Raw genomic sequence first — 26,647 nt, 5'->3', positions numbered from 1 at the left:
GCCCAGGTCCCAGAGGAAGAAAGCTTCTCGATTTCTGAGACTCTGTGGGGAGGAGGGGTGGAGAGAATTCAGAACAGGGCTGGGCCCACAGCCTGAGCCTTCCCTGGGAATGGGAGTTTGACTCCTGAGCCCACTGCCCTCCCCGGTTCCCTGGCAAGGCAGGAGCAGCCCCCACCCCCCACCCACATTGGAAAGCCGGCGGGGCAGCAGGGAGGAGAAGGGTGTGGATAAGGTGAGGGTGTGGCCAGGGACAGGAAAAGGGGGTCCCCCAGGGAGAACCCAAGGGTCAGCTAGGCCCCATCCATGTCACAGTTGAGCTTACAGTTCTCAGGGGCCACCTGGGCAGGGGGTCTGGGGGTCTGGGGAACAGTCAGGTGAAGAGAGGAGCCACAGAGAGAGGGACCCACCTCCTGGTGCTGCCAGATGTCTCTGAGGCTCAGCAGTCCCCTCAGCGGGCTGATGGAGGATGCCCGGGATGGGCAGTGAGCCGGAAGGGGAGGAGGGCGGGTGACAGGGCCATTAGCCTGAGGTTCTAGCAGCTTGGGTGAGCAGCTAATGGGGCATCCCGGCTGGAGGTGAGGCCACGCCAGAGGAGGTGAGGGGCTGGGAAGATGCAGGAACACAGAGGGGCCAGGGAGGAATTGGGGTCCTGTCTGGGTAGGGGCCGGGTGTGTAGCCAGTGCCTCTCAAGAGCAGGGCTTGGGGGCTCGGCGACAACCCAGCGCTATTCCCTCCCCAGCCCTCCTGCCTGTTCACACCTGCGCTGGGGCCAGGTCTTCTCCACCCTTGATGCACCCCTGGGCAGGTCCTGGGCCTCACTGGCTCAGCCCTGACAACACAGGGTGCCCTGTGACTGCAGCCATGAAGCCATCTCCAAGTGGCAGTGGGTGTGTGGGGTAAGGAGTGATCACACCCGGGTGCGGTTCTGCACAGGCTGTGGGCTTGTTTTAGTTTTTGTGAGGAGGGCCCCTCTGTTCTCCCTCTGCTTCCCCACTAGCTCCATGGTGGTAGCTTCCGACCTTCCCAGGGCTGGAGGAAGGAGCGGGAGGAGGCAGGCGAGGGGCGGGGGCAGCCTCTGCTGACCAGCACTGGAGGGCCCAGGTTGTGGCCCCCACTCTGCCTGTCAAGGGGTGGCACAGATGTCCAAGCCGACTCCCCCCAGGGTGCATGGCTGGGGACACTGGGGGGCACTCCCCAAGGCACAGGGAATGTGGCACCGGCCAGCTGCGTAGCTTCCTTCTCTCAGCCCTGGGAGTCCTCCCAGCCTTTCATGTTTCCCACTGGGGTCACCTGAGCCTCCCAGGAGGACCTAAGGAAGATTTCTAACCTCTCTGGACGCTCTCTCAGGTGTGCCCACGCCTGCTGGTGAGAAGCCAGCTCTGCTCTGTGATTCTGTCTCTCACTGTGCCCGTGTCTTTCTGTCTGTCTGTCAGTCTGTCTCTATTTCCTGCCTCAGAATGACAACACAGCTCTCCACATCAGTTTTCTCAGGCGTGTGTCGGTCACCTGACCACTCTGCCCCTTCCGAATTCCAGGTCCCCCATCATAAACCTCTCTCTGTGTGGCCTCCTGGCAGCTCTGGTCACCAGGCTTCAGGGGGGACAGCAAGGGGGTCTCAGCCTATCACTAACTCCCTCAAAGACACCATCTCACTGCTTTTCATACCTCGGAGCCACTAAATTGGTCCATGCTCGCCTTTTTCTCAAGAGCTGCACCTGGGGTGCAGCGCCCGCTGTGAGCGGAGAACTGGCCTCCTACTGTTCAGTGTGTTGTTGGGAACTGAGAAATGGACAGAATGGAGGAAGAATCCACAGCAGTGTGGTTTCCCCTCCTGCAGCAAGAGCGAAGCCCCGGGGAGCCGTTGGGTTTTCCAGATCTTCTCTGCTTTGGCCCCACCCACCTGGCGTCTGGATCTTTGCCCAAGGTCACCTTCTCCGAGGGCCTTCCCGGGTGCCTCAGCCACACTGATCCCTCCTGTGAATCTCACTTTTGTTGTCTTTCTTCAGTGCTACATCGTCTTGGCTGGCTCCCGAGCTAGAATGCCGGCCTCCTGAGGGCAAAGGCTTTGGTCTACTTTGTCTACTACACGTTGCACAGCAGGTGTTTGGGAACCTAAATGCATGATCCATTGTCTGGACTCTGGGAGGACTGTGAGAGCTGGGGTTGTGGAGGGCGGCCTGCGTCTGGAGTCCTGGCCCCCCAGCTTCCTGGCCACCTGCTCTTCACCTGCTCTTCACGCCTCAGCAATGTCTATTGATGGCCATATCTCATGGTCAATCAGCCATGTAGTAGGTTTATGTCAGCAGCTGTGCTGAGGGACAGGGTGGGAAGGGGAAGATGCTCGATGGTTGCCAGGGAGCTTAAGCCAGGCCCTTCAGGCTTAGGACTGCCTCAGCTCCCTCCAGGGTATCTTGCCTTAAAAACCCTCGGCGGCTCTCGACTAGAGATCCCCAAGGTTGGTCCTACGCCTTATCTTTTTGGTGTCCTAACAACTGGCTCTGTACTGGGTGCATTTCCAGGTGCTCAGTATCTGTGTGCAGAATGAATGAAGAAAGAGTTGAATGACACCAGACCCCATTTTGGGCACAGACACCCCAACACCCTCCTGTCTCATTTAAACAGTTTTTGTTGTTGTTGTTTTGAGGCGGAGTCTCACTCTGTTGCATAGGCTGGAGTGCAGTGGCGTGATCTCGGCTCACCGCTACCTCCGCCTCCCAGGTTCAAGCGACTCTCCTGCCTCAGCCTCCCAAGTAGCTGAGATTACAGGTGTGAACCACTACGCCCAGCTAATTTTTGTATTTTTGGTAGAGACAGGATTTTACCATGTTGGCTAGCTGGTCTTGAACTCCTGACCTCAGGTGATCTGCCCACCTTGGCCTCCCAGAGTGCTGTGATTACAGGCGTGATCCACCACACCTGGGCTTTAAACAGTTCTTAAAGCCTCACCTTCCTCCAGAAAAGTTAATGGTGCTCACGAGAATCAAACCAGGGACAAAGTGGATTGATGGGGCGATCAAGGCCTCCCTGAACCATAATTCCTAGAGTTACCGTCCAGGTAACTGAGCAGAGATGGGAGGGAAAGGAAGGTGGGAGAGGAAGGTGGCAGTTTGGGGACACCTGCCACGTGCCAGGAGCCAATCTCCCTGATGATCAGATAATTACACCCCTGCCCTCTAAGGAGAATGGGCTTTAGCCCCTTTGCAGAAGCAGGTGAATGGGTGGAGAAAGATCAAACCCGAGAAGCGGAGAGGGGAGCTGGGGCACCTAACTGGAAAGTCTGAATCAGTGAACAGAATTAGAGAACGGGTGCAGAGGACCTCGAATGACAGAAAAGCTGTGAGGTTTCTCAGGGTGGCTGGTCTTCAAGACTTTCTCTGGCAGCTATGGGTTGTGCAAGAGCTGGGTAGCGTCACTTTTGGGAAGAGCTGTTTTGAATCGGCTTCCCCTTTTCACATTCTTCAAAAAATGCAAATGAAGGATGGAGGTTTGTTTTCTGGGGGACTTTTGACTTCTGTGCTGGGTCTCAATGTGGCTCCAGCATATAGAAGATGATGCCTCACTTCCTATCGTGGGCCACCTGCGTGGTAGGCAGTGGCCTTTCCCTCTCCACTTTACAGATGGAGAAGCCGAGACTCAGGCAAGCTGGCGAGCCCTGCCAAGATCACCGGGCTAGTTAAGCCGAAGAATCAAGATTCAAGCTCTCACGTTTGTCTGTCTGCAAAGCCAGTATGCTTTTCCTAACAAGACACCAGACTCTCTAATCTGCTGGTTTGATCAGTAAACCACTGTGACTCCATTTCCTTCCCCCCAGGCCCCATGAAGACTTTCCCCTCTCCTCATCCCCACTCTGACTCCACAGACTGAAAAGAGTTCACTGGTTCTTTGAAGTGGCATCTGAGCCATTTTTATTGTGAGCTCTGTCTCCCTGGCAGGTTAATCCACACCAGTGTGTCCATCTCAAACCCGGAGTCCCCGGAGTCAAGGGGCCGCTGATACGTACGCCTCCCCGTGCAATGCCTCACTTCCAGAGGAGAAGCCAGGCCAGGACTGGGCCCCTTCCTACTTCATTTCTGTCCTTTTCTGGGCTTTCCCTCAGAGGCAGAAACTGGGCATAATATTCGTGAGTGGGGATGTCAGATCAGGGGTAGGGGGCCAGAGAGATGGAGAAGGGAAGGAAAAATGATGACGAGCAGATCCCAGGAGGGACACAAGCAGCTGGGGGTGGAGATGGCCAGTGGCCGTGGTGGGGGCAGGCGGAGGTGTGCATGTCAGGGCAGGTATTTAGATGGATTTCTGGGTAGCAAGGAGAGTGGAAGAGAACAGGGGCAGGAGTTTTGGAGGTTTGGGGTTACCCTCACCGAAAAGACTGGCTCTGAGCCAGGCACAAGGTTCTCCACAGTGCGTGTGTATGTGTGTGTGTGTGCACATGCGCGCAGGAGGAAGCTGTGTGGCAGTGTCTGGGGAAACTCTGGGACTTCCCTGGCCCCCACTGCCCCCAGCGCCTCCGCTGCAGCCCGTCCGGTGTCAATGTTTGAGGATCACATAGTCCACATTTTCTTGTGCCTGAGGCCGCTCCCCGACCCCAAACTGAATCAGCTCTGAGTAATGAATCCCCTCATCTTCTGAAAAATCTGGAATGACGTTCTCATAGTCGCCCTGAGAAAACCGCATGGTGGTCAGCCTGGCCCCACTGTCGCCAGCCTCCACCGCCGCTTTTCTCCGCATTCTCTCCTTCATTCCACCCGGGGGTCCAAAAGCCCAGGCGGGTGTCCTCGTGTCAGGAAACTGGCTGTGGCCGGCATCCAGGACCCGGAGGTACCTGCCTGGCTCTGGCCAGCTCTGCCAGAGCAACCGTCTCCAACACCCAACCTCTGCCACCACGGATGCCTACCCAACTCCTTCCTATGTGGGACCCACCACTGAGGCCAGGCCCTGTCCCCAGCCTTCCACAGCCCCTCTGGGGAGACCTGGGGAGACCCTCCTTACCATTTGGCGCTTGTGCAACACTGAATAAGTGACCGTGTCATCGCAGTCTGGGGGAGGGCTCTGCATCTCTGAGGTCTCTGCATCTCTGAGAGACAGGGCAGATAGACGACCACTCATGAAGCATCTCCCATGAACTCTCCTCCCTCTCAACACCCAGAGCCCCCAACAGCACCCCAACCTCAGCCCCTTATGTAAAACCTGCGGCCACCCCAGTGCCCAAAGCTCACAGTAGGAGCTCGTGCAAATGTGCGTGGAGGGAGTAGGCGTGGGTGTGTATCACGAGGTCTTGATCTTTGTGATAAGAACGGACTGGGCATGTGTGCTGCTGACTCAAAGGAGCAGGTCCACTTCCGGAGACTGGCCCTTACCCAGAGGCTTGTTGCCGAGCGGGAATGAGGCAGTGCGTGTATCAGGGTGCCTGGCATGGGCCTGGCACAAAGAGGGCAGGCGGGACAGAGCTTTTCCTCCCGCCTCCCTCCCAGGGTGCAGGGTCACCCTCCTGGTACCCTCAGTACCCAGTTCGTGGTATGTTCGTCTCGGGAAAGCGCAGGGTGGTGTAGCTAATGCCATCTTCCATCATTGGATTGTAGCATCCCAGGGAGTGGGGGCCTTCAGAGAGGGGGGCCCTTCTAACCTGGGAGGGAGACGAGGATGAAGTGCTAACCACCTGTTCCCCAACCCTCGTCCCCTTCCCTGGCCTCTGACAGCCCAGGTCTCCTCAGAGGACATTTTATCCCCTTCCTTCACCTTGTTTCCCCACTCAGCTTCACAGTCTGCCTCATGCCTACTCTTTTTTTTTTTTTTTGAGGCAGAGTCTCAGTATGTCACCCAGGCTGGAGTGCAATGGCGCAATCTTGGCTCACTGCAACCTCTGCCTCCCAGGTTCAAGCGATTCTCCTGCCTCAGCCTCCCGAGTAGCTGGAATTACAGGCATGCACCATCACGCCCGGCTAATTTTTAAAATATTTTTTGTAGAGACAGGGTTTCACCATGTTGGCTATGCTGGTCTCGAACTCCTGACCTCAGGTGATCCACCTGCCTCAGCCTCCCAAAGTGCTGGGATTACAGGCATGAGCCATCGTGCCCAGCCCCATCCTACCTTTTTATTCCTCACAAAGAAGCTCTGGCCGCTGGAATTCTCCTGAAGCCCCTGCTGGCTCTGTGTCCTCTTCCAACTGAGAAATAAAGGCACATGTGTGAGGGTCAGGGACTCCACAGGCTGGAGGCTTCGAGACGGAGCAACTGGACACGGGCCTCTGCCAAGGGAGAGAGGAGGTGGTGGGGGATGGCAGGAGCTCACCGTCGCTGGAGCTTGAGCCCACAGATTGCCAGGATGAGGATGGCCAGGCAGGACCCGAATCCCACAGCCACTCGCCTGCCGATGGTCTCCGGGCTATCTGGGTGGAGAAAGGAGAGACCTTAATCAACTGAGGGGCCAGCTCTCCCTGGCAGCCTTTGCCTGGAAGGCATCCTGGACTTCTCTCTGCAGCCAGACTCGTCCTTCTACCCTGCATGCATGCAGGGGTGCAGAGGAAGAGGGTGACAACGGCCCCTGCTTGCTCTGGGCCTCCCTTTAGGAATAAGGCACTAATTCTCCTGAGGAGCTGCTTTTCCCACAGACGTGGCACACCCAGAGCCTGTGACCCGCACCCGCATAAATGGGTGCAGCTCTTCACGGCAGTATAGCTGTGTGATCAGCTCTGAAAGTGCACCTGTCTTCCACCCAGCAATTCCACATGGGAATGCATCTTGCAACCGTCCTTGCAGGCGTGCCCAAAACAAGAGGCTGCAGACCTAGGCCCTGAAGAGGGCACTGGGAGGAGGATGTATGCAACCTTCATACACGAGGACTCCATGGCCCCAGGAAAAAGAGGAGGCTCTCAGGCTGTCTGCAAAGGGGACACCCAGGGAACAGTGGTTTTATATGATGGGATGTGTCTGTTACATTTCCAGATAACATGTTTCAGATGTTTTCCTTTGGCCTTCGGCCGTGCTGGTGATGGTTCCCTAGACTGACTGATTGATTGATTGAGACAGAGTCTCGCTCTTTCACCCAGGCTGGAGTGCAGTGGTGAGATCTTGGCTCACTGCAACCTCTGCCTCCCGGGTTCAAGCGATTCTCCTGCCTCAGCCTCCCGAGTAGTTGGGACTACAGGTGCGCACCACCACACCCAGCTAATTTTTGTATTTTTAGTAGAGATGGGGTTTCACCACTGGCCAGGCTGGTCTGGAACTCCTGGCCTCAAGTGATCCACCCAACTTGTGGCCTCCCAAAGTGCTTGTGGCCACCCACTTTGGCCTCCCAAAGTGCTGGGATTACAGGCGTGAGCCACTGTGCCTGGTCAGGTTCCCTCAATTTAAGGCCATGTTTCCAATTATTAATCTGAAAAAGTACAATAAATTAATTAGGTATCTTCCGTATGCTTTCAGACTCTTTTTTGTTGTTGTTATTGTTTTGTTTGTTCGTTTTTAATTTTTTTTTTGGTATTTTTTGTAGAGATGAGATCTTGCTATGAGGTGTGGGCTATGTTGCCCAGGCTGGTCTCAAACTCCTGGGCTCAAGTGATCCTCCCACCATGGCCTCTCAAAGTGTTGGGATTACAGGCATGAACCACCATGCCCAGCCTCCAGACTTTAGACACTCTGTGTATGCATAGATACAGAACAATGTCCAAACAGTATTATTACATGGAAAAAAGCAAAGAAAATTCCCAGGCAAAGTGTGAGCTCTGCCTCGTCAGTGTCATGAGGAAGGGTATATAGGCACAGACCTCTGTGTGTGAACTGTGCGTGTGAAAAATACCCCTGGAGGAGATGGGAAGACTGTGTGCAGTGAGATGGGAAGACTGTGTGCAGTGAGGACCTTTGGTGGGGATGAGACTTCTCAGGGACCAAGAGTGAGCCGCGTCTGTCTTTCCACTATTTACCCTTTCATGCTTACATTTTATTTTTTTACCAGGTGCTTGTATGATCTGTTTAAAAACCACTCAAGTTTACTACTGTGGAGGCCGAGGCAGGAGTATCACTTGAGCCCAGGGGGTCGAGGCTGCAGGAGCTAGTTGAGGCTGCAGGAGCTGAGATTGTGCCACTGCACTCCAACCTGTGCAACAGGGTGAGACCCTGTCTCAAAAAAAAAAAAAAAAAAAAAAAAATCGGCCTGGTGCGGTGGCTCACGCCTGTAATCCCAGCACTTTGGGAGGCCGAGGCGAGTGGATCACGAGGTCAGGAGATTGAGACCACGGTGAAACCCCATCTCTACTAAAAATACAAAAAATTAGCCGGGCATGGTGGCAGGCGCCTGTAGTCCCAGCTACTCGGGGGGCTGAGGCAGGAGAATGGCGTGAACCCGGGAGGCAGAGCTTGCAGTGAGCCGAGATCACGCCGCTGCACTCCAGCCTGGGTGACAGATCGAGACTCCGTTTCAAAAAAAAAAAAAATCATTCACGTTTTAAAAGATAAAAACAAGGAGCCTGTCAGGGCTGAGAGAGACAGAGTAGTCAGAGAGAGAGAGACAGGGACCCAGTAGGAGCTCAGGACTTCTGGAAGGTGGAGCAGCCTGAGAGGGGACCCTAGAGGGAGGCAGGAGAGACTGCAGGGGAGGTAGAAAAAGAGAGACTGGTGACGCAGGACAAGAAGACTCCTCCAGCACAGCGGCAGATGGCCTGGAGCAAGGGGTGTGAATGGGAAAGGGGACAGTGAGGTGGGGAAGAAGGGGCCAGCTGGTCTGGAAGTCTTTTCGGGAAGTCACTGGAGCAGACAGGGCCAGAGAGGAGCCTGAGAGGAAACAGGGAGAGGCACAGTGGCTCATGGCTCTAATCCCAGGGCTTTGGGAAGCTGAGGCAGAAGGGTCACTTGAGGTCAGGAGTTTGAAACCAGCCTGGTCAACATAGTAAGACCCCATCTCTACAAAAATGTAAAAATTAGCCGGATGTGGTGGTGCATGTCTATAGTCCCAGCTACTCAGGAGGCTGAGGCGAAAGGATTGCTTGAGCCTAGGAATTGGAGGCTGCAGTGAGGTGTCATTATGCCACTGCACTCCAGCCTGGGTGACAGAGTAAGACCTTGTCTCTATAAGAAGAAGAAGAAGGAAGGAGAAGGAGAAGAAAGAGGAGGAGGAGAGGGAGAAAGCAGAAGAAGAGGAAGAAGAAGAAGAAGGAGGAAGAGGAGGAGGAGGGGAAGAAGAGGAGGAGGAAAAGAAAGAGAGAAGAAGGAAGGAAGGAAGGAAGGAAGAAGGACTGACCACCACCAAGAAGAACAAGAGCAGGAAGAGGCCTTACAGTAGACGGTGAGGGTGCTGAGAGGCGAATGGCCCTTGCCCACACTGTTGGTCCCCTGGCACCAGTAGGCACCCGAGTGCTGGACCTTCACCGGCTCCAATCTCAGCTTCTGGCTGTGGTAGGGGAGGCTTTGGTTATTCCAGTCAAACCAGGTGTAGTGGGAGACGGGAGGGTTGGCGTCGCTCTCACAGGTCAGGGTTGCACTCTTCCCCTCCATCACTTGGTCCCCCGGGCTCATGGACACACGCAGCCTCCTGGGTGCATCTGCATGGCGGGCAGGGGGAGGGGGTGCGAAGTCACTACCAGGCAGGCCACTGGTCCCTTCTCTGCTCCACTCCCAGCCTCCGGCCCTCACTCACACAGCACTTCGAGTGTCCAGGCCTTGGACGCTGTCTGTCCTATGGAGTTGTTCACCCAGCAGCTGTAACTCCCAGCATCTTCTGGGGAGATGGAGTCAAAATTCAGCCGGCTTTCTTTCCCCAGAAGCCTGCCATTTTTCTCCCAGAAGAACTGGACTTCTTTGGGGTGGCTGCTTGAGAAGTCACATTGGAGGCTGACCGAGTTTCCAGAGTGAATCTCGGAAAGGGGCTTGATTTTCCGGACCCTCACGTCTCGGGGGGCATCTGGAGGGCAAGGGTCCCAAGCTGACCTCTCTGCTCCCTGTCCCTTTTGCTGTCCCCAGGCCTCCCCTCCCCTTGGCCCTGACGCCGGGCTCCTGTCCCTCAATTCTGTTGAAGACACTGGCCCAGGCTCCGGCCTCATCGCCTTCATCCCTTCATCCCAGCCAGGCCACCTCCCAGATCCCCCTGCCTAGCCCGGGGACTCACACTGGACATTCAGGGCGACAGGGGAGGCCCACGAGCACCAACTGTTACAAGCTGCGCAGGCGATGGTTGTGTTGCCCCAGCCAACGTTTTGGATCTTCAGCACCCCAAGCGATGGCTCCTCCCAGGCGCCATGGGGTTTCCATTCATACCGGGTAACACTGGGGTTACTGGAATTGTAGTTGCAGGAAAGGGTCACTGTGTCTCCTTCTCGAATCGGCGTGGGGTTTTGAATCACTGTGGTCACCTTCTTGGGAGGATCTGGAAGAAAACCAGAGAGGTGAGTAAAGAAAAGCCAGCTGTCCACAGTACCCCTTCCCTCCTGCTTCCTCTTCTCCCGCTACCTGTCCCGGGCATCTGCACAGGTCCTAAATTAATCAAAGGGGGGCTTGTGCGTCCTTCCTGCATCTGTGTGAGAACAGAAACCCTGCCCTGGCTCTCTGGCCTGGCTGTGGTTTGGTGCAGGGGTTCAGGGCACAGCGCTGAAGCCAGACAGCTGCTGAGAGGTGCACGGGCATGGGCTGCAGGTCTCAGTTTACACGTCTGTCAAATGGGGTCCTGAGGCCGGGCATGGCGGCTCACGCTTGTAATTTCAGCACTTTGGGAGGCCGAGGCAGGCAGATCACCTGAGGTCAGGAGTTCGAGACCTGGCCAACACAGCAAAACCCTGTCTCTACTAAAAATTTTAAAAATTAGCTATGCATGCTGGTGCATGTCTGTAGTCCCAGCTACTCAGGAGGTCGAGGCAAGAGAATCGCTTGAACCCGGGAGGTGGAGGGTGCAGTGAGCCGAGATCAAGCCACTGCACTCCAGCCTGGGCAACAGAGGGAGACTCCATCTTAAAAACAAGAGGCAGTGCGGGGTGGGTGGGGGGTGAGTCCTGAGAGTTCCTAACCTCCTGGGAATTGTTTCAAGAAGGAAATGAGATGACTCCCTTAGAGCAGAGTGTGGCGTGTGGCAAACACTCCACAAACATCACTGTGGCTGCTGTGGTCGCGCATCCAGCTGTCTGAGATGCTCAGGATTTGGGCACCCCTGTCCTGTTAGCACATATGACATCTCAGGGTCCAAGGATCGAGCTTATGTGTTCTTTTTGTCCTGTGCTCTACATGGTAACAAGATTCACTGTGTTAAAACAGTCTTACAATGGAGAGGTAATGAGACAGTTTGCCCCAGTTCTCATTAAAAATTTCAAGATCTCTCAAGACTCAGCCACTGCCTAGGGATGCTAAGTCTCTGTGTCCCTCATGCAGTCCTGGTATCTTGCAGTTAATTATTCTTTTTTTTTGGAGACAGAATCTCACTCTACCCAGGCTAGAGTGCAGTGACATGATCTCAGCTCATTGCAACCTCTGCCTCCTGGGTTCAAGCGATTCTCCTGCCTCAGCCTCCCAGGTAGGTGGATTTCAGGTGCCTGCCACCATGCCCGGCTAATTTTTTGTATTTTTAGTAGAGACAGGGTTTCGCCATGTTGGCCAGGCTGGTCTCGAACTCCTGACCTCAGGTGATCTGCCCACCTTGGCCTCCCAAAGTGCTGGGATTACAGGCGTAAGCCACCATGCCTGGCCAATCCATTCTTTTTTTTGAGGCAAGGTCTCACTCAGTCACCCAGGCTGGAGTGCAGCGGCATGATCACAGGCTCACTGCAGCCTCAACTTCCAGGCTCAGGTGATCCTCCCACCTCAGCCTCCTGGGTAGCTGAGACTACAGGCATGCATGACCATGCCAGGCTAATTTTTTTTGTAGAGATGGGGTTTTACCATGTTGCCCAGGCTGGGCTTGAACTCGTGGCCTCAAGTGAGCTGCCTACCTTGGCCTCCCAAAGTGCTGGGATTACAAGTGTGAGCCACTGTGCCCAGCTCACACCTATAATCCCAGTCCCAGCATTTTCTTTTTCTCTTTGAGACCCAGGTCTTGCTCTGTCACCCAGGCTGGAGTGCAGTAGCAGGAACATAGTTCAGTCTGCAGCCTTCACTTCCTGGGCTCAAGTGATTCTCCCTCCTCAGCCTCCCCAGTAGCTGGGACCACAGGCACGCACCACCATGCTCAGCTAATTTTTGTATTTTTTTGTAGAGATGGTATCTCGCTGTGTGGCCCAGGCTGGTTTCAAACTCCTGGGTTCAAGAGACCCTCCTGCCTCAGCCTCCTAAAGAGCTGGGATTGCAGGCGGGAGCCACTGCACCTGGCCTCATTCATTCAACAAGCAACTACAGGCCGGGCGCGGTGGCTCACGCCTCTAATCCCAGCACTTTGGGAGGCCGAGGCGGGTGGATCACGAGGTCAGGAGATCGAGACCATCCTGGCTAACATGGTGAAACCCCGTCTCTACTAAAAGTACAAATAATTAGCCGGGCGTGGTGGCGGGCGCCTGTCATCCCAGCTACTCAGGAGGCTGAGACAGGAGAATGGCATGAACCTGGGAAGGCGGAGCTTGCAGTGAGCCGAGATTGTGCCACTGCACTCCAGCCTGGGAGACAGAGGGAGACTCCATCTCAAAAAAAACTAAAACACAAAAAAACAAGCATCTACCGAGCACCCTCCATGAGCCAGGCCCTATGCTAGGAGCTGAGACAGCAGTTGTGAACAGGAGACCCTGGCTGCTCCTTGCTCTTGACTCCAGGACCCCGGAATGCCCTGCACCCCATCTGCCTTCCCCGTTCCCCGTGTCCATCTTCTCTCCCTAGAACCAGGGGCTCCGTGGCTACTCACACTGGACATCCAGCTCAGCTCCCGGGCCCCTCTGTCCAGTACCAAGAATGTTTTCTGCCACACAGGAATAAGTCCCAGCGTGCCAGGGGAGGATCTTTGGGATGTGGACTTTCTCCTCTGTCCTTCCCTGCATTTCTTTCCCATTGTGGTACCACGTGTAATTTGTTGGAAGAGGATTGGCCAGTGACATGCAAAGAAACTCGACTTGACTTCCCTCCACAGCTGGTGAGTGGAGGATCTGAACCGTGGAAGGTTCCGGGGCATCTGGAAGAGGGGGCAGAGGCGAGTGGAGGGGTGAGGAGAGCACCCCCAACCTGTGCACACGGCCCCGAGAGCCCCCGTGGCTCCCCTCTCCGGGTCCCCCCCTGCTACCTCCCTGCCTGGCCTGTCCCCAGCTCCGAGGGGCTCACACTGCACTTGCAGGAACACTTCTGCCGACCTTCCCGGGCCCACGTCATTGGAGACCTGACAGCAGTACTTCCCACTCTGGTCCTTGGTCACTTCGTGCAGATTTAGCATGAGTGTATTCTGCTTCTTCAGCGAGGTCCCATCTTTGAGCCAGGATATCGTCGTGTACTCCGGGTTGCTGCTGCTGACCTCGCAGGTCATGGTCACAGACTCCCCCTCCCTCACTATGGCATCACTGGGAGTGACCTTGATCTCCAACTTCGGGGTGTCTGGAGGAGCAGAGGGGCAGTTGGGGAAGGGGCGGGGAATTCTCAGAGGGTGGAGGGTGTGGAAAGTGCTTTTATTCTGACAAAGCCATGGCCTGCCAGTCCCTTCACCCAGGTGATGGTCACAGCATCCTAACTCGGCTCTCAGCTTCCCCCTCCCACTTCCTCTACTTCTTGGTCTCCACCAGCAGCACGCAGGGTTCCTAACACCATCTACCAGACCTCGCCAATCCTGCTGGAAACCACGAGCGGGTTCCGTGCTTTGCATAGAATCCCAAACCCTCACCTCGGCCCTCGGGATCCAGAGTCCTGCTCCATCTCCTGCCTCCTGTCCTACCATGTGGCCCTCAGAGGCGGTGAACTTCAGCCTCTGAGGTCCTCCCACCCAGCTGCTGCCTCAAAGCTTTGAACCTGCTCTTCTCTTTCCCTGAAATCCTCCTCTCGCAAATATGTGCCGGCCTCAGCCACTCCCTCCGTTCCAGTCAGCTTAAGTGCTCACCTTCTTTTCTTTTTTTTTTTTTGAGATGGAGTCTCACTCGTCACCCAGGCTGGAGTGCAGTGGTGCGATCTCAGCTCACTGCAAGCTCCGCCTCCTGGGTTCATGTCATTCTCCTGCCTTGGCCTCCCAAGTAGCTGGGACTACAGGCGCCTGACACCACGCCTGGCTAATTTTTTGTATTTTTACTAGAGATGGGGTTTCACCATGTTAGCCAGGATGGTCTCGATCTCCTGACCTTGTGATCCCCCCGCCTCGGCCTTCCAAAGTGCTAGGATTACAGGCGTGAGCCACCGCGCCCGGCCTAAGTGCTCACCTTCTTAGAGAGGTCTCTCTCCATCACTCCCCTCTCTCGGCCTTATTTTTTTCCTAACACACATATCACTACCTACAATAGTGTTGTATATTTCTTTGTTAACATTGCTTTGTTCCAGATTCTAATGTCTTGGCTCATGCTCTGTATTTCTTTGGTAATCCATTTGTTGTCTGTCTCTTTCACTGCAGTGCTGGCTCCGTGTGGGGCAAGAGCTTTGCTCACTGCTGCACCCTGCCCACCGCCCCATGCCCCCCATTGGCAGCCATAATAAGGCCTGGTACCTAGTAGGTTCATGATACGTATTTATTGAATGAATGAGGCACAAGATAATGATGCGAAAAAAATCCCCACCAAGAGGGGAACAAAAAGACCTAACCAGATAATCCCCAATTCATGTCATGGCTTGAGGATGGACCATTTTATTCTGTTAGGCTAGAGCAAATCTTTTTCCCGAAACACCAGGGCTGACAAGGCGGCGTGACCAGGGCTGGAGGATGCCACCGTCTGTGCAGGCTTCCCCCTGCCCTGGGTGCATGCCCCCTGTGGGGCTGGGGAGAAGGTGACACAGACCTTGCCCTGGGGAGAAGGTGACACAGACCTTGCCCTTCCCACAGGCATGTCGGGGAGACTCACGCTTCACGTTCAGCTGCACCGTGTCATTGGAGAGGAACTTCCCATCTGCATCCTGAAGCTGGCAGGTCACAATCTTCCCATGGTGACTCCACTGTGGGGAGAACTTGAGCTCGCTCCGGGTGAAGACAGACTTGATGGTCAAGGAGGTCGAGGTGACAGCAGCCTGCCTCATTGGAACCCCCTCTAGGAGCCACTGCAATTGGATCGGATACCCATAGCAGGAGAAATTCAGCAAGCAGGTCAGAGTGACTTCCTGGGACTCTTGAATTTCTGGAGGGAGCTGGATATGAGGTGGAAAAGGCCTTTCTGCAAAAGAACAGAGCCCGTGCTGGAGCCTGGGGGACTGAGGACGTGAGCGTACACCTGGCTTTAGATGTCCTGTCCCAAATCACCCCTCAGGAACCCCTTGCCACTTCATTCCACCTCTCTCCAGTCCTGCTTTGTTTTTTTGTTGTTATTGTTGTTGTTGTTGTGTTGTTTTTTTTTTTTTGAGATGGAGTTTCCCTCTGTCACCCAGGCTGGAGTGCAGTGGCGCGATCTTGGCTCGCTGTAACCTCTACCTCCCCAGTTCAAGTGATCCTCCTGCCTCAGCCTCCTGAGTAGCTGGGATTACAGGTGCCCACCACCACACCCAGCTAATTTTTTTGTATTTCTAGTAGAGACAGGGTTTCGCCATGTTGGCCAGGCTGGTCTTGAACTCCTGACCTCAAGTGATCCTCCCGCCTTGGCCTCCCAAAGTGCTGGGATTACAGGTGTAAGCCACCACACCCGGCCTCTTTTTTTTCTTTAGAGACAGGGTCTTGCTTTGTCACCCAGGCTGGAGTGCAGTGGCGCAATCCTAGCTCACTGTAGCCTCAACCTCCTAGGCTCAAGCAATCCTCTCACCTCAGCCCCCTGAGTAACTGGGACTACAGGCATGTGCCACCACACCTAGCTAGTTTTTTAAACATTTTGTAGAGACAGGGTCTTGCCATGTTACCCAGGCTGGTCTCAAACTCCTGGGCTCAAACAATCCTCCGATCTCAGCCTCCCAAAGTGCTGGGGTTACAGGCGGGAACCACTGCACCCAACACAGTCCTGCTTTTCTCCACTTTGAATCACTTTTGCTCACCCGAAATCCCCTCTGAAAGGCCTTGACCACACTAAACCTCCTTGGGTACTGTAATCTACTTTTCTTTCATGCTCATTGCTGGATGTCTGCTTTCTGAATGATTGCAAAGTTCTATTCCCACCACCTCACCACCTCTTTTTTTTTTTTTTTTTTTTTTTTGAGACAGAGTCTCGCTCTGTTGCCCAGACTGGAGTGTAGTGGCGTGATCTCAGCTCACTGCAAGCTCCACCTTCCGGGTTCACGCCATTCTCCTGCCTCAGCCTCCTGAGTAGCTGGGACTACAGGCGCCTGCCACCATGCCTGGCTAACTTTTTGCATTTTTAGTAGAGACAGGGTTTCACTGTGTTAGTCAGGATGGTCTCGATCTCCTGACCTTGTGATCCGCCTGCCTCGGCCTCCCAAAGTTCTGGGATTACAGGCGTGAGCCACCGTGCCCGGCCTATTCCCACCACCTCTAAGTGAATTTTATCAGTTTAGTTCACGGACTTTTCAGCTTTGACAAACTTGTGTTACTTTCATGGCTTCCTTCAGTATTGCAGCCATCCACGCACCGCATTCCTTTAGTGGAGTGGGTCTGTGTGCACCCAGCCTCAGCTCTCCCCAAGGCTGGACCACCTCCTTCAGACAGCGGGGTCTGAAGTTGCATTGCTCACCCCAAATTTAAGGCTGCTCAGAACTGCCCATCCGGGAAACGGTGTGGAACGGAGTGACCACACTCCCTGTGGCAGGGGCCCCCCACACCTGTGTTTGATGGGTCAAAGCCACCCCTACATGTGCAGTGCTATAACTGAACCTATGTTATAAAAATTATAAGATGTTCGTTTTACTTCTTTTCTTTTCTCTTTGTCCTTTCCTTCCTCCATGCATGATTAGTTACATTTGGTCATTTCAGTAGCACCATTAATTCACTCATAATCGTTTAACTTACATCCTGACTCCCTGGCAGCTGCCTGCAAGATAAATGAACTTGTCTCTCTTTCAAAGAACAGTGATCCTTAGGTCACACAGACCTCCTTGATGACATCCAGAAATTTGATGAGCCGAGGGGCACAACAGCTTTGACAATCGGGAGGTCACCTCCTGCACACCTACTTTACTCATAAAAGCCCCCACTAACGCTCAAAGTCAGGTCAGATTTGAGAGTTTCTCTCTTCTGTCCCCTTGCTTTGGCTAAATTAAATAATCCTTTCTCAGCTTCTAAGCACTGAGGTGTCAGTGTTTGGCTGACTACGCATCGGGAGCTCAAACCTGGCCTTTGGGGTTCAACAACAGTGTCATCTGACCTTGAAGAGCTCATGAGAACTTGCCATGAACATTAACATGCTGGGAGATTTCACTGGAAAATCTAGATTTCCATCGTCTCTTGAAAAATCAGAAGATCAGGCCGGGTGCGGTGACTCATGCCTGTAATCCCAATGCTTTGAGAGGTTGAAGCAGGAGGATTGCTTGAGGCCAGGAGTTCAAGACCAGCCTGGCAACATAGCAAGACCCATTTCTACAACAAATTAAAAAGTTAGCTGGGCATGGTGGCATGCACCTGTGATCCTAGCTACTTTGGAGGTGGGAGGATTGCTTGAACCCGGGAGATCAAGGCTGCAGTGAGCTGAGATCGCGCCACTGCACTCCAGCCTGGGTGATGACAGTGAGAGACCCTGTCTCATAAAAAGGGAAAGGAAGGGGAAGGGGAAAAGAAGAGGAAAAAAAGTAAAACAAACATTTTATGATTTTTATAACACAGGCTCAGTTATGGCACTGCACATGTAGGGGTGGATTTGACCCATCAAACACAGGTCTGGGGCCTCTGCCCTAGGGAGTGTGGTTACTCCGTTCCACACCCAGTTTCCTCTATAGGGAGCTCTGAGCAGCCCTAAGTTTGGGGTGAGCGATGCAGCTTCAGACCCCAATGTCTGAAGGGGGCGGTCCAGCCTGGGGGAGAGCTGAGGCTGGTTACATGCAGACCCACCCCACTAAAGGAATGCGGTGCTTGGATGGTTCCAGTACTAAGGCCAAACACGAGTTTGTCACAAAAGCTGAAAAATACATGGTGAGAAAGAAAGAGGGAAAGATCAGGAGATCCGATAACTTTGGAATCCAGGTCCCAGAGGGGCAGGAACTGAGGGTCAGATGGGACATCCGAGGTCCCGCAGCTCTGTCTAGTGCTGCTGCATCGCCATCGTCATCCGCTGGCGTCCCCTGCCTGAGCTCTGCAGGAAGCTCGGTTTGTGAGCTCTGTGCCAGGAGTCAGGTATTTCCTGCCTGCCTCCCACTCACCCCTGCCCAGAGCAGAGGACCCGCTCCCTGAAGGCCTTACCAGAGACATTGAGGTGTATTCGTTCCATCCATTTCGCAGTCTTGGACTCCATCCTCAGCCCCAGCTGACCACTGTCATTGACGTGCACCGGGTGGATACTCAGTGTGCAGTTCTTATTCTTGTCTCCCAGGAATTGCACCCTTTTCTGCTCAGAAGGAACCTTCCCATCCTTTGTGCTTTCATAGAGTCTTGTCCCATCAAACTTCGAGGTGTTCTTGTTATACTCAGGATTGTGGAACAGGATGAAGCTTTCCAGGTCACGATCTAGGGCTCTGTAGGTGCAGGGGATCCAGACGCAGGCCCCCTCCCAGGCGTAGAGGGTTTCAGGGTGCTCAAAAGCCCATTTACTTGAGTCAGAGAAAGCCAAGTATTCTAGAACTCACCACAGTGATCAGAAAGCATTACTAAGGGGGCATGAGAGCCTTCTTTTAAAAATTATTCTTTATTTTAAAATTTGTTTAATTTTTTATTCTTTTTAGATATAGGGGTCTTGCTATGTTGTCCAAGCTGGCCTTGAACTCCTGACCTCAAGTGATCCTCCCACCTCAGCCTCACAAAGTGCTGAGATTTCAGGCATGAGCCACTGCACCCAGCAGAGAGCTTTCTAAAGACTAAAGAATTCCCTCTGAAGATAGTGGGAGAAATACAGAGATACACAAAGACAGCAGGATGCAATGAGAGAAGTGTATGTATATATGGGAAACATATATTTGTATGTACATTTATCTATACACACCGCTGCCCCCACCCTACCCTATGTTGACGCCTCTCTGCCTGGGTCTTTCCTCCTCCTCCAGTGCCCACTGACATCCCAGAACCCCAGTACTAGCCCAGGCCACAGTCCTTACCCAGGAGCAGGAGCCAGGGGCCGAGGAGATGCATGGTGTCGTGTCTGGGTGCAAGCCTGAGCAGGGGAGAGTTTGTCTTTGAGCCATCTGGCCGCTTACTTCTTCCATGTGGCTTTTCTTGCTCACCCACTGAGCTCCGACCCTTCCCCTGGATCCGGGAGGACCGGGTCTAGTTGCATTATGGGGATGTGGCATTTGGGATGCTCACGGAGTTCTTTCTTTTTTTTTGAGACAGAGTCTTGCTCTGTCTCCCAGGCTAGAGTGCAGTGGTGTGATCTCCGCTCACTGCAACCTCTGCTTCCCAGGCTCAAGCGTTTCTCTGGCCTCAGCCCCCCAAGTAGCTGGGTAAAGGCAGGTGCCACCACGCCTGGCTGATTTTTGTATTTTCAGTAGAGATGGGGTTTCACCATGTTGGCCAGGCTGGTCTTGAACTCCTGATCTCAGGTGATCTGCCAGCCTTGGCCTCCCAAAGTGCTGGCACTACAGGTGTGAGCCACCACTCCTGGCCGGGAGTTTTTTCTGAGTGTGCTGCGCCTCTCCTTCAAACTGAGAGCCCTGTGGGGGCAGCCTCTCTCTCTTCCCAGAACTCCTTCCTTTCTTCCTTCCTTCCTCCCTTGCTTCCTTTTTCCCACCCATCCATTCATCCATCTCTAATTTTATAAACTTCCTGCCTGGCTCACAGGCTTTGAGTGGCACCAGACCACTGAGTGCTTTGAATGCCAGGCCCCGGGTAACGTGGAGCTCTCTCTGGTGCTACTCATCAAGGATTATACTCAGGGACAGACATGGTCAAAACTTGGTTTGAAAGACCAGGTAAAAAGGAATTCTAAAACCAGTAACAAAGTATGGGTGAGCCAGGCGCAGTGGCTCACACCTGTAATCCCAATACTTTGGGATGCCAAGGCAGGCAGATCACTTGAGGTCAGGAGTTCAAGACCAGCCTGGCCAACATGGCAAAACCCCATCTTTACTAAAAATGCAAAAAATTAGCCAGGCGTGGTGGCGTACACCTGTAATCCCAGATACTCATGAGGCTGAGGCAGGAGAATTGCTTGAACCCGGGAAGTAGAAGTTGGAATGAGCCGAGATCATGCCACTGCACTCCAGCCTGGGCGACAGGGCAAGACCCTGTCTCAAAAAGATAAAAAATAAACTAAAAATGTACAGAGCTGGTCAAACAAAACCTATCTGTGGGTTAGGTTCTGCAACTGTTGCCCATCTTTCTCTCTTTCTCTGCAATGAGCTTGTCCTCTACCATCCCTGACCTCTGCATAGAGTTACATTTACATAGAGTTAAATTTAAGTCCCAATTTACATGATCATGGCCCTCCGTGCTGGCCCCCGGGGACCCCGAAGGATGTGACAGCAGAGTGTGTCTCCGGTCTCAGCATCAACCCAAGCCCCTCCCACTCACCTGCCAACATTTCACACGCATCAATGTTCCTCTCTCTGTCTGTTTATCTCCTCGGGCCACATGGCTCATGCCAAGGGCTGCTGGGTGTCTGTTCATGGGTGTGGGGAAAGCTAAGCTGCTTGCCGACAGCAGGAAGGGGGTCTGGCCTGGGCTAAGCATGAATTTGGGGTGCAGGGTCTGAAGCTGAGGCAGATTCCCCAGGCAGAGCTGACATCAGCCCTGCAGGTACTCATCATGTCACATGTAAAAAACATCTTCAAGGTCACATACACTTGAGAAAGGCAGGGTAAAAGAGTTAAGTAAGATTCTTTTTTTTCTTTTGAGACAGAGTCTCATTCCTCTGTCGCCCAGGCTGAAGTGCGGTGGTGTGATCTCAGTTCACTGCATCCTCTGCCTCCAGGGTTCAAGTGATTCTCCTGCCTCAGCCTCCTGAGTAGCTGGGACTATAGGCATGTGCCACCACACCCGTCTGATTTGTTTGTTTGTTTGTTTGTTTTACTAGAGATGGGGTTTCACCATGTTGGCCAGGCTGGTTTCAAACTCCTGACCTCAGGTGATCCCCCCAACTTGGCCTCCCAAAGTGCTGAGATGACAGGCGTGAGCCACCACACCTGGCTTAAGTTAAGATTCTTTACTGCAGGACTTTAAAAACCTTTCGGTAAACTCTATCTACACCATTAATCTCTAGACATGGGGATTAGAGTATAGTATAATACATTGTCCATACTTCTTTGGCCATGGGATCTATTTTACATGTTCCATAAAAAACTTAGCAGGGTTGCAGAGCCAGAGTTCTTTGAAATCCCCTTAAGGTTACCTAAGGGGTAACAAGGGCTGTGGCAAGGACTAGACTCCATTCCCTGCAGCCAACACTTGCCTCCAGGAGCCGGGCCATTGTCCCTCCTCTGCCAGCACCCTCCAGCCACACCCTGCTCTGGGATGGGCTGGAGCATCCCAGCATGAGTGGGAGATGGGCGCCTCCAGAGCAGGGCTGTGTGCTGCCTCAAGGAGCTCCAGGAGTCTCTGGAGCACAGGAGTAGGGCCCCAGGCCCGGGAATTGGAAGGCTGAGGGTGGGGTGGAGGTTAGGGACAGCAGTTATTATGCACAGAGGCTCAGGACAGGGCCATGCTGTCCAGACCTCCTCAGTCCAGGCCTGTTGAGGGCCTTGCAGAACCTCGGGGCTGACCTCCCTGGCTCCTTCTTCCCTTCTGGGCATCCAATAACCTACGCTAGTCTCAGAAGACTCAGCAGGCCTGGCAAGGAGGATGCTCAAGACAGGGGTCTGTCTACAACCTGTTGTAACACTGGTAAGAGAGAGCCAGGGAGGTCCCCGCTGTGTTCCCAGCTCTGGGAGGTATGCCCGGCCCATAACTGCTGTTCCGTAATAACTTGCTTATTGAATGCAAAATAAAAGCAAAATGATTTTTACCTGTTTCCGCGTGTCTTCCCTCTTCAGGGACCCTGGCAGCATCTGAGAGCAAAAGGAGAAGTACAGTAAAGTCTCTGGTGACAGAGGTTTCCCCTCCATGGCCACACCCCCTGCTTCTCTATGGCTCTGAGGGGGACCAAGCAGCACCGTGATCTGGGGAGTGGGGAAAAGAGACGATTGAGGGGGATGCGGGCTCGGAGTCAGATCGGAAGATCAAATACGTATGGGCAGTTCTTCCTTTCAGTGTATGGGTTTGCAATATCAGATCAGTTTCAGAATGGGCTCCTCCACAACTCCCCCTCTACCCAGCTCTCAGGAAATGTGAATGACTCAAGCCAAGCAGGAGAACTGCAGCCCGCTGAAAAAGGCACAGGCCTACCTGAAAGTATTTGTAGTTTAGTGACACCATCCAGTTATTACCATTTCCACTCTTTTCATCATAGGCATAAATGGTGGGGAATCTGACCACCTACACTGAAGCCCCCAAGGGTTGAGGGAGGAGCACATAGATATTGAGGAGGAAAAAGATATCTCGGCCGGGTGCGGTGGCTCATGCCTGGAATCCCAACACTTTGGGAGGCTGAGGCGGGTGGATCACTTGAGGTCAGGAATTCGAGACCAGCCTGGTGAACATGGTGAAATTCCGTTTCTACTAAAAATACAAAAAATTAGCTAAGCGTCTTGGCAGGCGCCTGTAGTCCCAGCTACTCAGGGGGCTGAGGCAGGAGAATCACTTGAGCCCAGGAGGCGGAAGCTGCAGTGAGAAGAGATCACACCACTGCAGTCCAGCCCGGGCGACAGAGTGAGACTCTGTCTCAAAAAAAAAAAAAAAAAAAAAAAAAAAAGAAAGAAAGAACAGAAGAAAGAAAAAGAAAAGATATCTTGTAGGACTGGGCGTGGTGGCTCACGCCTGTAATCCTAGCGCTTTGGGTGGCCAAGGCGGGTGGATTGCCTGAGCTCAGGAGTTCAAGACCAGCTTGGGCAACATGGTGAAACCCCATCTCTACTAAAAAAAAAAAAAAAAAATCCAAAAATTAGCTGGGTGTGGTGGCGGGCGCCTGTGGTCCCAGCTACTCAGGAGGCTAAGGCAGGAGAATCACTTAAGCCCAAGAGGCTGAGGTTGCAATGAGCAGATCGCACTGTTGTACTCCAGCCTGGGTGACAGAGCCAGATCCTGTCTCAAAAAAACAAAAAAGATATCTTGTAGGAAGTGTTATTGAATGGAGAGTCTTTAGGCCGAAACCTCATCACCTTTATAATCTTGTAGCCAGCGAGTGTCTCAGGAGCAGAACAGACAGCATTGGAAGCCATGCACATCCTACAGATGAAGAGGGATGCGCTGAGAGGTCTTCACTCCAGCACCACTGCCCTCTATGGGCAGCTGGCCATAGGGAGGGAAACAGAGAGAGGGAAGAACACCTTCTTCCAAAAGCACCGATAGGGCTGGGTGTGGTGACTTACGCCTGTAATACGCTTTGGGAGAGCAAGGCAAGAGGATTGCTTAAGGCCAGAAGTTTGAGACCAACCTGAAAAACATAGCAAAACTCTGTGCGGCTAGTCAACAAAAGCAAAAAATGAAAAGTAGCTGGGCATGGTGGCGCGTGCCTGTGGTCCAAACTACTTGGGAGGCTGAGGCAGGAGGATCGCTTGAGCCTGGGAGTTCAAGGCTGCAGTCAGCCATGATAGCACCACTGCACTCCAGCCCAGGCAACAAAGTAAGACCTTGTCTCAGTAAATAATAAATAAATAAAATGAACAAAAAGCAGTGATGTTCTGGAAAGATGGAGTAGTTGTATTTATTTATTCTGCCAAATATAACTGAAAACCTTGAACGTGACAAGACAAGCATAAGAAGACTGAAAGATGGAGAGAAGCAGACTGGTTAGGGACCTCGGGACTTAAGGAATGGTGGTGAATTCCCTGGGATTTCTCTTTGCCTCATATATCTCAGGCTGAATACTGGAGAAGCCAACAACTGAAAATGCCAAGGGGCACAAACAAGAAAAAGTCCCAACAAAACAAGTTCTAGCAAAACTATGCTTTTCTAGCCAAAGAACGAGGAAAGGGGCATCCTAGAAAGACAGAGCTCTTTTAGTCCATACCTGCTCCGCTCCATCCAAGTTCCATCATCACCCTTGTGAGCAAAGGCTGGATGGAAAACCTAGACATTCACCTTCACCAGGCTGTAACAAAGAACCCCAGGCCACTCCCAATACTCAGCCAGAGTGATGCCAGAGTTGGAGCTGGGACCTTCCTCCCCACTGGGATCACCCTCCCCCGATGTGGTGTTGGTGGAAACCATGTGGGCAGCCTGGACATCCACTGCCACCCCAATGCAGAAATGAGGCATTCCACCCGGCCCCATTGGAGTAGTGTCAAAGGGGGCCTGGTGGAAAGTTGGGACTTTCGCCACCACTCAGTGGTAACAAGCGCCCCCCTCTCTCTGCCACACACAGTGTCAGTGAAAGCCACATAGGGAGCAGTAATGAAGCAACCCTCCCACTCCCAAGCCAGGGAGTTGTCATGGATTCCTAGTGGGTAACCTGAACTTCTACCCTTACCAAACAATAACATGGAGGCCTCATCTCTCCCAACCCCCCAGGTTCAGGAAAGGCTGGATGGAGAACCTGGACTTTTATCCCTGTCTGGAAGCAATCAGGCAGTGCCCTACTTTATTTCGCTGGAGCAGTATGAAGGGAAGCCCACTAAAACAAAATATTTAAAGAAGATCCAGAATCTTATAACACAGTGCCCAGAATATCCTGACTTCAATGGCAAATCACTTGTCATACTAGGAATCAGGCATTCTCAAACTGAATAACAAAAGATAATTAACAGACACAAACATCAGGACGACACAGATGTTAGAATTATCTGACAAAGATTTTGGAGCAGCCATCATAAAAGTGTTTCACTGAGAAATTATAAATGTGCTTGAAACAAATAAAATAATAAAAAGTATCAGCAAAGAAGTAGAAAATATAAAGAAGAACCAAATGGAAAATTTAGAACTAAAAAATACAACTAAAAAATACAAGAGCTGAAATAAAAACCATAAGGGATGGGCTCAATAGCAGAATGGAGAGTATAGAAGAAAGAAGCAGTGAAACGAAACGTATAACAATAGAAATTACCCATTCTGAACAATGGAAAGAAAATAGATGAAAGAAAATGGAACAAAGCCTCAAGGACATGAGTAACTATAATAAAAGAAGATCTAACATTTTGTCATTGAAGTCCCAGAAGGGGAGGAAAAGGGGGGTGGGCCTTAAAAAAATATTCCAAGAAGTAATGGCTGCAAATTATCTTCATTTGACAACATACACGCACAACATATGTCTACAGATTCAAGAAGCTGAGCGCATCACAAACAGGATAAACCCAAAGAAATTCATGCCAAGACACATCATAGTCAAACTTCTAAAAACAAGAGGCAGAGAAAATTCTCGAAAGCAACCACATAAAAATGCAAAAAATTAGCCAGTTGGGTGGTGCGTGCCTGTAGTCCCAGCTACTCAGGAGGCCAAGGCAGGAGGATCACTTGAACCTGGGAGGCGGAGGTTGCAGTGAGCTGAGATCCTGCCACTGCACTCCAGCCTGGGCAACAGAGCGAAACTCTGTCTTAATTAAAAAGTAAAAGAAAATAAAAACAAAAAACCTCTGGAAGATAACATAGGAGAAAATCTGTGAGACCTAGAGCTTGATGAAGTGTTCTTAGACATGACACCAAAGGCATGATCCCTAAAAAAATCAATCCAACTTCATCAAAATTAATTTTTTTTTGCTCTGTAAAAGACCTAGTTAAGAGAATGAAAAGACAAATTACAGACTAAGAGAAAATATTTGCAAACCACATATCTGACAAAGGACTCCTATCTAGAACAAATATATAAAGAACTCTCAAATTCAACATAGAAACACTACATAAAAAAATCAAATCATCCAATTAGAAGATTGGCAAAAGACATAAAGAGAAATTTCACCCAAGGGGATATATGGATAGAAAATAATTATCTAAAAAGATATTCAACATCACTAGCCTTTAGACAGGTTAAGACCACGATGAGATATCACTACTACACATCTATAAGAACAGCTAAAATAAAAGATAGTATCAAATACTGGAAAGATGTACGGAAACTAAATCATTTATATATTGCTAGTGTGAATATAAAATTGTCCAGCCACTCTGGAAAAAAGTCTCAAAACAGTTCCTCCAAAGATTAAGCATAGAATTACCATACACTCCTGCATCTCCACTCTTACATATATAACCAAGAGAAATAAGAACATGTTCACCCAGAAACTTGAACACAAATGTTTACAGCAGCATTATTCATGAAAGCCAAAAAGCAGAAACAACCCACATGTCCATGAAGAGATGAATGAATAAAGAAAATATGGGAGACCTAAACAATAAAATATTATTTGATAATAAAAAGGAATGAAGTACTGATAGATACTACAACATGGATGAACTTTTTTTTTTCGAGACCGAGTTTCACTCATTGCCCAGGCTGGAGTGCAGTGGCGCCATCTCGGCTCACTGCAACCTCTGCCTCCCGGGTTCAAGCGATTCTCCTGCCTCAACCTTCTGAGTGACTGGGATTACAGGCAT

At 52.1% G+C, this 26,647-nt stretch overlaps 1 protein-coding gene across 8 annotated transcripts; it reads right to left on the bottom strand.

Moving 5' to 3' along the window:
* Positions 1–1,926: 1,926 nt before the first annotated feature.
* CD22 (CD22 molecule) lies at positions 1,927–26,647 on the bottom strand. 8 transcript variants are annotated; one of them, XM_014342613.5, is made up of 14 exons: positions 22,030–26,647; positions 19,186–19,333; positions 18,338–18,709; positions 14,916–15,221; positions 13,207–13,473; positions 12,797–13,060; positions 10,091–10,348; positions 9,623–9,886; positions 9,264–9,527; positions 6,287–6,383; positions 6,086–6,161; positions 5,502–5,620; positions 4,987–5,071; positions 3,858–4,656 (listed from the first exon to the last, which is right to left on the bottom strand). In XM_014342613.5, the coding sequence occupies exons 1-14, from the start codon at positions 22,126–22,128 to the stop codon at positions 4,525–4,527; spliced, it is 2,751 nt and encodes a 916-aa protein (XP_014198099.4). In that variant the 5' UTR covers positions 22,129–26,647; the 3' UTR covers positions 3,858–4,524. The 8 variants fall into 8 exon arrangements, with proteins under 8 accessions (XP_063456203.1, XP_014198099.4, XP_063456202.1 ...); XM_063600132.1 differs by having other exon boundaries at positions 18,338–18,715; positions 19,186–19,241; positions 22,030–22,088; XM_063600131.1 differs by having other exon boundaries at positions 18,338–18,715; positions 19,186–22,128.

The sequence above is a fragment of the Pan paniscus genome, chromosome 20, assembly GCF_029289425.2.
Source record: "Pan paniscus chromosome 20, NHGRI_mPanPan1-v2.0_pri, whole genome shotgun sequence".
In the NCBI taxonomy this organism is placed as follows: Eukaryota; Metazoa; Chordata; class Mammalia; order Primates; family Hominidae; genus Pan; species Pan paniscus.
The sequence above is the reverse complement of the archived record's forward strand: the minus strand, read 5'-3'. Positions and strand labels throughout refer to the sequence as shown.